Here is a 10,774-nt window from a genome sequence, read left to right on the forward strand (position 1 = left end):
CAGCCAGAAACCCTCGGGGCGCCGGCCCACGCAGGCGCAATGCGTCACTACCGCCCCGCCCGCAGACCCCGCCTTCTCCCTGGCCGACACACATGGTGGGAACGTGAGGGGGCGGGACCGGCCCCGTGCCTCTGGACCAATCAACTCTCGGGAATCCGCAAGTCAATAGGACTGGCGCTCTGAGAGCGGCGGGGCGGGCTGGTAAGTGCAGAGGAAACCACATTGGTCTGGGCTCCAGTAAGGGGCGGGGCCTGAGGGTCCCTCTGGGGCTGAGCGGAGGCCCTGACTGCAGTCTGGGCGGTGATGGCGGCGACGGCTGTAATGACGGTGACGGCTGCAGCTACGGCCCCCACCCCGGCCCCGGCTCCAGCTACTGCCTCGGCCCCGTTCCCCGGCCCGGCCCCGGAGGAAGGAGCCTCTTCGGTGCACTGGTTCCGCAAGGGACTGCGGCTCCACGACAACCCCGCGCTGCAGGCGGCTCTGCGCGGGGCGCGGTGCGTGCGGTGCGTTTACATCTTAGACCCGTGGTTCGCGGCCTCTTCCTCCGTGGGCATCAACCGCTGGAGGTGAGCGCACGGTGGAGAGGGTGGAAGGGAGGGCCGGAGCCCGAGGAGGTGGCAGAGAACCGCCGCAGGGAGGGGGACAGAGGCCTGGAGGGCTACCCTGGGAAGATATCTGGGAATGGGGGGGGAAATGGGACAGAGCTCTCAGGAGAGGAGGGAAGATGAGACAGAGAGCCCCGGAAGGAGGGGGATTGGACAAAGACCCCATGCCCAGAGAGGAGGGAGGATGGGACAGAGACCCCCGGAGAGAGGGGGATGGGGCACAGAGAGAAGGGCGGTGGGCAAGGGAAAAGGGACTCCCTAAAGAAGAGGAGATTGGAGGGAGGTGACCCGTGGAGGTGAGGGGAGGAGATCACCTTAGAGAACAAAGGAGAATTGTTTAGGGACAGGAGCACTGAAGGTGTTAGTGAAAAGAGGGTCTCAGAAGAGGCACCTGGCCAGACATCCAGCCCCCTGAAATTGAGGGGTTGGCTGCATCTGATTGAGAAGGAGTGTTAAGATACTTATGGTTGGAGGGGCTCAGGACGTTGAATTTGAGTTCTCTGGGAAGGAGAGCTGAACCTGATTAGGAAGAGGGATTTTAGGTGTGTTTGGAGTTAGGGTTAGTGGAAGCTGGTCTTTGAAGTATATGCTTATCCTTCTGCAACTTGGTGGACGTCGTTTATAGCTCCCTATGTCATTGCTTCAGCAGGTCCTTGCTAAACCTCTGGCTTCCTGAACTATTTCCTTCCCTTCATTCTACCTTTTCCTAGTGCCTGTCATTGGGACCCTGTCTTAGCTAATGCCAGAGAAAGAGCCATGTACACTTCTAGCTATAAATAAAGACCCAAGGGACCGCTTTGAGACAGGTACCCTCTGTCCTGGGCCCTAATCCAGTATTAAACTAGTTTGGAAGAATTCTCAGTAGCCGGGTTTAGTAGAACAAGCAGCTTAGCTTCACCCTTTCCCATGCATCCTTAGAGAACTTTAGAGAACATGTGGAATAATCTTTGGTTTAAGGTGGACTTGGAAGTAAGGGAGCAGGAAAACTGTGATATCAGGAACATCCCTAGTGATGATGTTCCAGAGAGCATGGTGACAGGATCTCAAAAGGCTTAGCAACAGTCTCATGCTCATTGGTATTTACTTCTGCAACCAGAGGCAAGAACAGTTCGATTTTGAGACATTGTGTACTCTGTCTGTCCTCTCTAAAATGTGATGCAACAGAACGGTTTGTTTGCCTTGTTCCAGACCCGTGTTTGCTTGTGTCGCTGCAATATAACAGGCAGAGGTTATCCTCTGGCTTTATTCCCTGCAAACATTCTGTTGCTCTAGCCCCATGGGGGCCTTGGTTCTTGTTAAATGCCCCCTCCGTCTATTGTAGTCATTGAAAGAGCTGCTTGTACAGTCTGATGCCTTTGTCTCTGTTGGGGGTCATTACTTACTCTTGGGTTCCAGTTTCCATAAATAGTAGCCTGGTACATAAAACTTATGCCCTCAAATGATAGATAATGATGCCCAACACTAGTATCAGCATCACCACCCCTCCTCCCACCAGCATCCCCTCCTCCCACCAGCATCTTTTCTGATAAATAAACACTTAATCAAGCTTGTCTTTCTTTGTGCTCTTCTCATATGGCAGCATGCCAGTAAGGCCATAGCAAATAGGCTATCTTCCACCTGCTTGTTACATGACCATTTTAAGGGCCATGGCATTGACTCATAGAATTTAGAGTTGAGGTCTCCTCATCTTACAAAGGAGGAAACTGAGGACCAGAGACCAGAATACCTTTGTCTTTCCAGAATACAATGGAAATTGGATAGGACCAGTTGGTTCTTTGAAAAGTGCCTGGTTACTAATTGCATTTGAATTTAGCAGGCACGAGGTATGGCATGGATTTTAGTGCTTTACATAAATGTTTTGTGACTATTTTTCAAATGTGAAAGGAAAGGCATGGCCTGGCAGGCCAGAGACACCCGAGTGATATGTTGTCAGAGCCCAAGTGGGACTAATACAGAAGCCCAGTGACTGATCCTGAGATGTGCTGCATTTCTGTGCCTGGTGCAATCTGTTTGGCTGACTTGGGAGGACAAAGCTGAAGGTGAAACAGCATATAAGCCAGGTGGAATAGGCTAGTGTCCTACAGAGGCCTGGAAGTCCAAAGACTCCTCCCACTGTGCAAGGGGGAGGCAGGGTCACAAGAGACAGACCATAATGATACTTTCTCCAGATATCAACCAATTACACCGTTGGCCACTTGCAAGTGGCCCCAGGTGGCCTCTGTGTTTTTAGAGCCTGTGAGTGGTTGTTCATGCCGGAAGTCAGAGCCCCGTGCTGCTATCTGCATCTTCTCATCTCAGGGACATCCCTAGGAAGGTACCCGTGGGCCTGAGGATATCTTACTGTGAACTTTTTCTTCCCTGCCCACGTACAATTTTCTGCACATGAACTGGGTCAAAATGAATAGCGCTGGCAGCTTTGAAGAGGAAAAGAAATCACAGAAAGATGGGTAGCGGTAGAGAGCCAGCTTTATCCCTTTGTCTCAGGGTTTTGGGGTCTGGGGGCAGCTTATGGAGTGATTGTATATGAGCCTCAGTTGGTGCTTTTTTTAGCACCAGCTGGCCAGAATTTCCATTTACACTCTCCCTAGTGCCCTTCCCATGCCCACCTTCAGTGTATCCAGCATCTTAGGGACAGTAGTAGCCACACCTTGGAACCAAAGAAGAGAGAATGTTGTAGAGCCCTCATTGGGGTGTGGAGGCCTGCCTGAACAGCTGCTTATGTGGGTGGGGGCCACAAACATGCTTGCCCTGTCTCGGTTTGCTGCACATGCATTCAGAGAAGCTGTCAGTAACCTGGGCATCAGGGCATACATGCTGCAGCCTCTGGGACAGTTAGCTGGTCCCCCAAGGGAGAGCTTTGCAGGGAGAGCGCCTGTGTCTGCTCTCTCAGTCAGACCCCAGCACAGATGCAGCTTTCCTGGCTTTTTGATCAGCGAAAAGGCACAAGGTGACCTGTGGTAGAGCAGGCTCAGAACTGTAGCATACTCCTCAGGGATGCTATTTTTCTTCTAAACCATCCAAGCAAATACCCCAGCAAGTCACTTAACCATCCTTTCAATGTTCTAATTTTCCTTTTGTCCAAATTAGGATGAAAACAACTAGCCCCTACTTTTTTCCTAAATTAGTAGTGGGTAAAACTATTTATATTTGTAAATGGTTTAGCATCTAGGCCCTAAGTCATCTTCCTGTTTGAGTTATGTGGACAGCAGAGACCACAAACTTTGTCCTGCTGGGAAAGTGCTAGGAATCTAATTTATTTATTTCTCATATAAGTAGCCAACTGAGGTCTGTGTTGCCCTTAGTGATGATGGAAAGTTGGCCAAGGGCAAGGACAAGACCCCAAAAGGCCTTCATCTCCCAAAAGCAAATAGGGAACATATCTAAGCCCCCTTAGAAAAGAATATGTACCTTTCAGCCATTCATTAAGAGCAGGTCCCCTTTGCTGATTACTTGGAGACAAGAGGGGAACTGGAAGGGTTTTGTTATTCCTTAAACTCTATCGATAAAGGATCTCCCAGGACAGAGTCCAGACTTCAGTTTGACCTTAGACCTCTGGTGCTTCTTCCTGAGCCTTAGATCCTGTGAGGCTATTCTCCTCTATTTAAACACAGAATCAAGGCTGGCTCCTTCTGGGCCATTGCCTGTGCCTCTGGCCCCACAGGGTAGATCTCACATGTTCTGTTGTGTGGTCCTGATCTGATCTCCTGGGAGCCGAAAGCTGTCCTGGGGACTCTGGGGAATCAAAGCTTTGCTCTTGGGAGCTTTGCTCTGAGCTCCAAAGGATGAAGGTCAGCCAGTGGCTTTCATTTTCTTCCTCCTCCCATAGGGGGAGAGATGAAAGCCGGGGTGGAGCCCTAGGAAAGGCCTCTGCTTATATCTGCTACAGGAATGTCTGGGTCCATCCTGCAGGGCTCCTCTGAGCTGGCTGACCCTGGTCCAGGTTCCCTTGGTATTGTGCAGAGCTGACATCAGGCTGGGGTGGGGGTAGGGCTTAGCTCTTAGCTAGACAAATTGGGCTACACATTCTCCTTCAAGCAGAGACCAGCCAGAGGCCTCCGTGTTCTGATGAACAAATACGAATTAAACCAGCCCTCTGTCCCCCTTCTGCATGGCAGCACACCAGATGGGGAGCATAGCATGGGGGCTCCATCTCTTCGAAGGGAAGACAAACAGAGCTGGAAAGTGCTAGGTTTAGACAATTCAGTCAGTGAGTGAACGTTTATTAAGCACCAGTGGCATGCCAAGCACTGTGTTAAACTCTGCGGATACAAAACACAGTCACTGTCTTCCAGGAGCTCCCCATCCAATGATGGAGACAGCATGCTAACAAAGATCCAGGAAATAGGAAAAAATTAGAAGAGATAAGTCACTAGAATTAAGGGGACTGGAAAAGGCTTGATTTTAGTGGAAGCTGGGGAAATTAGGCAGAAAGGAGTAGTAATCTTTTTTTTTTTTTTAAACCCTTACCTTCCATCTTGGAGCCAATATTGGCTCCAAGGCAGAAGAGTGGTAAGAGCTAGGCAATGGGGGTCAAGTGACTTGCTCAGGGTCACACAACTGGGAAGTGTCTGAGGCCAGATTTGAACCCAGGACCTCCCGTCTCTGGGCCTGACTCTCAATCCACTGAGCTACTCAACTGCCCCCAAGGAGTAATCTTAATGACAAGAAACAGATTGAAGGCAATTGAACAGATCGATGCATGCTGAAGACCTAAAATGATCAGGCTGGAGGCTGGGTTGCCTACAGAGGAAAAGTGGTAACATTTGCAGCTGTAAACCCTCCTGCACAAATGGGGCCCCTTCCAAGAGCCACATAGATGGATGGCTCAGTGAGCAGAGCAGCCTCTGCCACTGTTCCCCTGGATGTAGGTGAGGGGAGCATCTTTTCCTTCCTACCCTGGCCCAGCCGACTTCCCTATCACCCTGGCAAGTTGAAGAGGAGCACATATTTTGGCAAATATGGGTCTGGAATGCTTAGTGATGATGAGGCTTTTTCTGGAGCTTAAGTAAAATGTCACAGAGCTTGGAGTTGGAAGGATCTCAAATCTATTTGGTCCAACCAGCTGCTCAAATGATAATCCCCTCTTGCACTCCCACCAAATGGTCATTTAGCTTGTGCTTGAAGACTTCCTAGGACAGTGATGAGCAAACTATCGGCCAGATGCAGGTCCCTGAAATGTTCTATCTGGCTTCCTGACATAATTCCTAATCTGACAAATACAATGATTGGATACCATACAATGAAACTTTGAAAGAGTTGCTTTAGAAACAGACCGACAGATGAGCATTTCCTTTGGCCTCCTCTTTAAAAAGTTTGCCCATCACTGTCCTAGGAGATGGGAAGCTCTTGTTCCCTTCCCCTGGGTTTGTTTGCTTTTCTCTTTGTTAACCAGTTTTTCCTTATATGGAGCTTAAATCTGCCCCCTGACGATGTTCATCCATCACAGCGCAGACTACTGATCCCTTTTCCACTCAGCAACTCTTTAATACTTGAACACAGTTGTGGTCCTGCCCTACCCCAACTCTTCTCTAGGCTAACCATCCCTGGTTCCTTCAGCCTGCCCTCCCATGGCATGACCTCTGACCTTTTCCATCCTGGTCACACTAATGTAAGGATGTCTTTGGGACTGTGTTGTCCTTGGAAACAGACCCATTTTCTAGGCGTCTTCCCCTGAAATCATCTGCTAGTCTCATCCCAATGCAAGCAAGTCTTAGAGGTTCTACTAGCAGGTTGTGCCAAACTGGGTAGATTTCACATGGGGTCAAGCAACAGAAAGTGTCTGTTCTCCCAGCCCCAGCTCAGCTGAATTGGCCACAGAAACTCCTGAATGCCACTAAGTTAGAGGGTTATCTCCTCCCTCACCAATGGCATCATGGCACCCTAAAGTCTAAGTAAGAGAAGCTGTACATGAGAGTAATATGGCGGAGCAAGGGAAAGCACTGGACTGGGAGTCAAAGGCTTTGGGGCCATTTATTTCCTGGGTGATCCTGAGCAGGTTCCTTAACTTTCTCCATCTGTAAAATGAGGTGGTTGGGCTTGGGGTTCTCTAAGCTCTCCATAATAATAGTTCACAGCCCCAAGACAACAATAAGCCCAGACAGCCTCTGGGGGCCCAGGAAGTGGTTCTGAGGGCTCTGTTTAGGGAAAATGTTGGCAAACTGGAGTGTCCAAAGAAGAAGGACCAAAATAGAGGAGCCTTAGGCACATAGTATATGAGAGTCAATTAAAGGAACTTGAGGAGCTGAGTGTGGAGGTGACTTGGGAAAGGAGGGGGAAAACCTTCCTCAAAGTTAGAACTGCTCCAGAGCAGAATGGGCTGCCCTGAGAGCTGGTAGATTTTTGCCTCAGGAGATACCTCCTAGTGAAGCCTGGAGAGCTACCTGTCAGCCAGGCCTCTCTGGTCCCATCTGACTCTTGAGAATCTGTGTTCATGTAGTTGTCCTCCAGAATTGCATAGTGAGAACAATTGGGGTGGGGGCACAAAGCACCCACACACACACACACATATAATTTTTCTTTGTGGCCCCCAAAATGGAAATTCACACCATTATTTCTGGACCATCTAAGGGAAGAGGGCACACAGATTTCAGGTGGCATCAGATTATTTGCCATGTGCCTATCTTCACTTTTCCTCTAGTCACAGCACTGGTGACACAAAACTACGTCATCCCCATCTCAACTTTCCATTTTTGAAGGTGTCAGCTTTTCAAAACACAGCACTTCGCCCAGTCTGAGCTCTCATTCCCAGAGGACACCGTCAGGCTAGTCCTAGTTCTCCTCACCCTCTCCCTGGGAGAGTCTCCAATGCAATGCTTTGGACCAGGCCCTAGAACCAGCCTGTGGAGGAATGTAGGTCTGTGGTAGACGCCTCGCCTTGTACGTCAGTAGTAGCTTCTGGGTTGGCGTTAGCTGGCAGCCTCTGAGGTTTATGAGTGACTGGCTGGTGGACACTCCTCCCTCCCAGCCCATGGAATGTGAGGCTCTGCACGAAGGGCCAGGTTTCATTATGCAAAGTATAATGTGGGAGCTTCCCCATGTTGAAACAGGAGAAGGAGATGGCAGGGCCCTTGGCAGAGAAGATGCCCATCGTTCCCTGGCTCTCCTGCCCCTCTGAGAGTGGACTCCGGGCACTCACAGATGCCCAGACTCTGTAGACCCACCTTGTTTGGTTCCTTTACAATACCAAGATGTTCATTCTTTCTGAAGTGGTGGAGGGTCGCCCAGAATGAACAAAGTCCCCAAATTCCTTCTGCCCAAGCCATGACTTAGTTCCCAGGGCAGATGTCAAGAATGGGCTTTAGATTTGGGTTTGTCTGAGAAGATAGTGCATGTCCTGGTCCACAGAAACTGCTTGTGAGCATAGAGGAAGGCAAAGGGTCCAGGCTGGCCGAGCCATGGGAGCTTAGGAGCAGCAGCACAAGGTCAGCCCTTCCCTGCCTGTCTTGAGCAGACACGCTCACCTGTGGCCTGATGTAGAATACTGACGGGCCCTGAAGGAAGGGCCAGAGGAAAGGCTTCCCTTTGACCCTCTCATCTGGTCTCAGCAGCATGGAGGCACAAGGCCCAGGGCAAATGGCACTGCATTGGTGTTTGCAGGGCACTCTACATGGACTAACCCTTTGCTCTTCACAATAACCCTGGCCAATGAGTGCTGTTATCTTCATTTCACGGACGAGGGAAACAGAGGTCTAAGGAAATCCATGCTGTGACAGAGGACACATGACTAGTACAGGGTGAAAACTAGCTCTTCCCACCTTTGGCCCACGGCCCATGGCGAGGCCCCTGCCACCACAGTGCTACTGGACACTCCAGAGCCCTGAGTCTTTAGGAAGTGTGGGGGCTGCGTGCCACGCCCGGCTTGGAGTGGCCAAAACCTTAGAGAGTGAGCCTCTGCTCAGCACTGCCGTCTCCCATTCCTCCTAGCCCTCCCCTCAAAAAGAACTTCTGTGCAGTCACTCCTTTGTGTCTGACTGTGAGTAACTAAACAGGAAGAAAGCAGAATGCAGCTAAGTGGGGACGATTGTCTGGCTTCCCAGCTCTAGCCCTCAGGCCCCCGTTAGGAAAGGAAATTGGTATGATTTACAAAAACCAGAAACCCAGGACTGACATCTGCAAACCTGTTGGCTCTGTGATCTCGGGGTGGAAACCAGCTAGAGCCCATTGGTTGGGGCCTGGCTAAGCAAATTGTGGTCCACGAACGTCATGGAATATCACTGTACCAGAGAAAGGGGGACTTTGAGGAATTCAGAGAAGCCCTGGAGATGTAGAGGAACAGATGCAAAGTGACATGAGCAGAACCAGGAGAACAACATAGGTGGGGATGGCACGGCAGGCCCACTTCAGGGACCATGTGGGGCTTGGCCCAGTGGGGCCGGGGGCATCCGGCATGGCTGATGGTTGGTGGGCTTTGCTATGTGGAGAAAATGTCTCCATTTTCTATTCTTTGTATAAGGGACGGAGCCCTGGGTAAGGGAGAGACTGAGAGATCTGTTTGGAAATGAAGGAGCTGTAAAATGAAGAGCCGACTCGCTGGGAGGAGAGCCGGCCCTGTTCCGCTCTGTCTCTAAGCCCGCTTTCATCCTACAGGTTCCTCCTCCAGTCCCTGGAAGACCTGGACATCAGCTTAAGGAAACTGAACTCCCGCCTCTTTGTCGTGCGAGGACAGCCCACAGACGTGTTCCCGAGACTCTTCAAGGTAAGCTTTGTGCCTCCTCTGTTAGCCTGAGGCTTTTCCAGTTCTCCCAGGGTCCCCCTAGCCGCACAGGGGATGGGAGAGCTTCTAGGAGAGATCCCAGGAATCGGGCCTCTCATCAGCCCAGGCGGGAGATGAGGCGAGTCTTACCCACTTTCTGACCCAGACACAAATGGCTTCCTGTCTGTATTTCACTTGGCTCAGGTCAGCCAGATGGAACAAGGCTCAGGGCCTCCCTCTGGGGACACACCCAGGCCTGACAGCTGGTCAGCCTTTCTGTGCCTTATCGAGGGGTGCCCCCAGTTCATCCGGCTGTACTCATGTTAAGGAGCCAGGCCCACGACTTTCCCAGGCTTTTAGATCCAAGCCTGGATCCAGGCCCCCTGGCGACTCGGGGCCCTCGTTGGGGTGCTTCAGAGCCAAGGGCCCTGGTTCAAACGGCGGCTCTTCTGCGCAGGATGACCTGCAGGCTGACCCTTGGCCCTCCTGGCCCTGTTTCTGCCTCTGTACAGATGGGACTGGACACACCAACTTCTGGGGTTCCAGAAGCTCTAGATCCTGCTGGGGTTGGTCTGTCCACTTCTTGCCCAAGGAGCTGAGTTTGGGGAGTTCTCTGAACAGAGGGCCCCTGCCTCTGACTTGGCAGGGCTCAGACAGTGCCATGTGGGGGGACTGTGCTCCTGTAGAGTGGGGGGCATCAGGCCGGGGCGAGGTTTTGCTTGGCCCATTTTTCTGGTGCTCCTTCCCTGATGTGTCCTGTCTATGGATACCCCGACCCTGCCGGCCTCGTTTATCTGCATGATGAAGGCGACTATGGCTGGCCCTTAGGAGAGTCCCCCAGAGGGCTGCTGTGGAAACCAGGAAACTGTTCCTGCTTAAGTCTGCCAGGGAAACCCTTAGAGCTGCGGGCTGGCCCAGCCTGGGGCTCCCAGGAATGGGGCCTCCCCACGGCCGGGGATCGGATGTGGCAGCCCCTGGGTGCCCCCCCCCTCGCCCCGTTCTGGGTCTGCTTCAAGTAGTGGCCCTTTGGGGCCCTGCCTGTCCCGGCGGCCCTCAGCCCTGGCCTAGCAGAAACTGTCCCCACAGGAATGGGGCGTGACCCGGCTGACCTTCGAGTACGACTCGGAGCCCTTCGGGAAGGAGCGCGACACGGCCATCGTGAAGATGGCCAAGGAGGCCGGCGTGGAGGTGGTCACAGAGAACTCGCACACGCTCTATGATCTGGACAGGTGAGGGGCCGCAGCCAGCCAGGAGGACCCTGGGGAGCAGCGGGGGAAGAGGAAGAGTGGCGTCCAGCTGTCCAGCTGCGGTCATTCCCTCCTGCCTGCCCCCTGACCTTTCTCCGAGGCTGTCCATCCCCAAAGAGCCACACTCGGCCCACTGAGCTTCCCCAAGCCCCCTGCTCAGCTCCCCAGGCCTCACTGGGCTCTACACCCCTCCCTGAGCTTCCCCAGGCCCCCCCTGCTGAGCCCCCAGC

General features: G+C 52.3%; 1 protein-coding gene across 1 annotated transcript in view; it reads left to right on the forward strand.

Moving 5' to 3' along the window:
* The first annotated feature begins 314 nt into the window (after positions 1–314).
* CRY2 (cryptochrome circadian regulator 2) overlaps positions 315–10,774 on the forward strand; it is a 27,087-nt gene continuing 16,627 nt past the window's right edge. The window contains exons 1-3 of the mRNA XM_044680077.1: positions 315–566; positions 9,192–9,300; positions 10,384–10,526. Coding sequence (XP_044536012.1) covers positions 322–566; positions 9,192–9,300; positions 10,384–10,526 — 497 coding nt within the window. The 5' untranslated portion in view covers positions 315–321. The remainder of the gene's footprint in view (positions 567–9,191; positions 9,301–10,383; positions 10,527–10,774) is intronic.

This window comes from Gracilinanus agilis, chromosome 6 (genome assembly GCF_016433145.1).
Source record: "Gracilinanus agilis isolate LMUSP501 chromosome 6, AgileGrace, whole genome shotgun sequence".
Classification (NCBI taxonomy): domain Eukaryota; kingdom Metazoa; phylum Chordata; class Mammalia; order Didelphimorphia; family Didelphidae; genus Gracilinanus; species Gracilinanus agilis.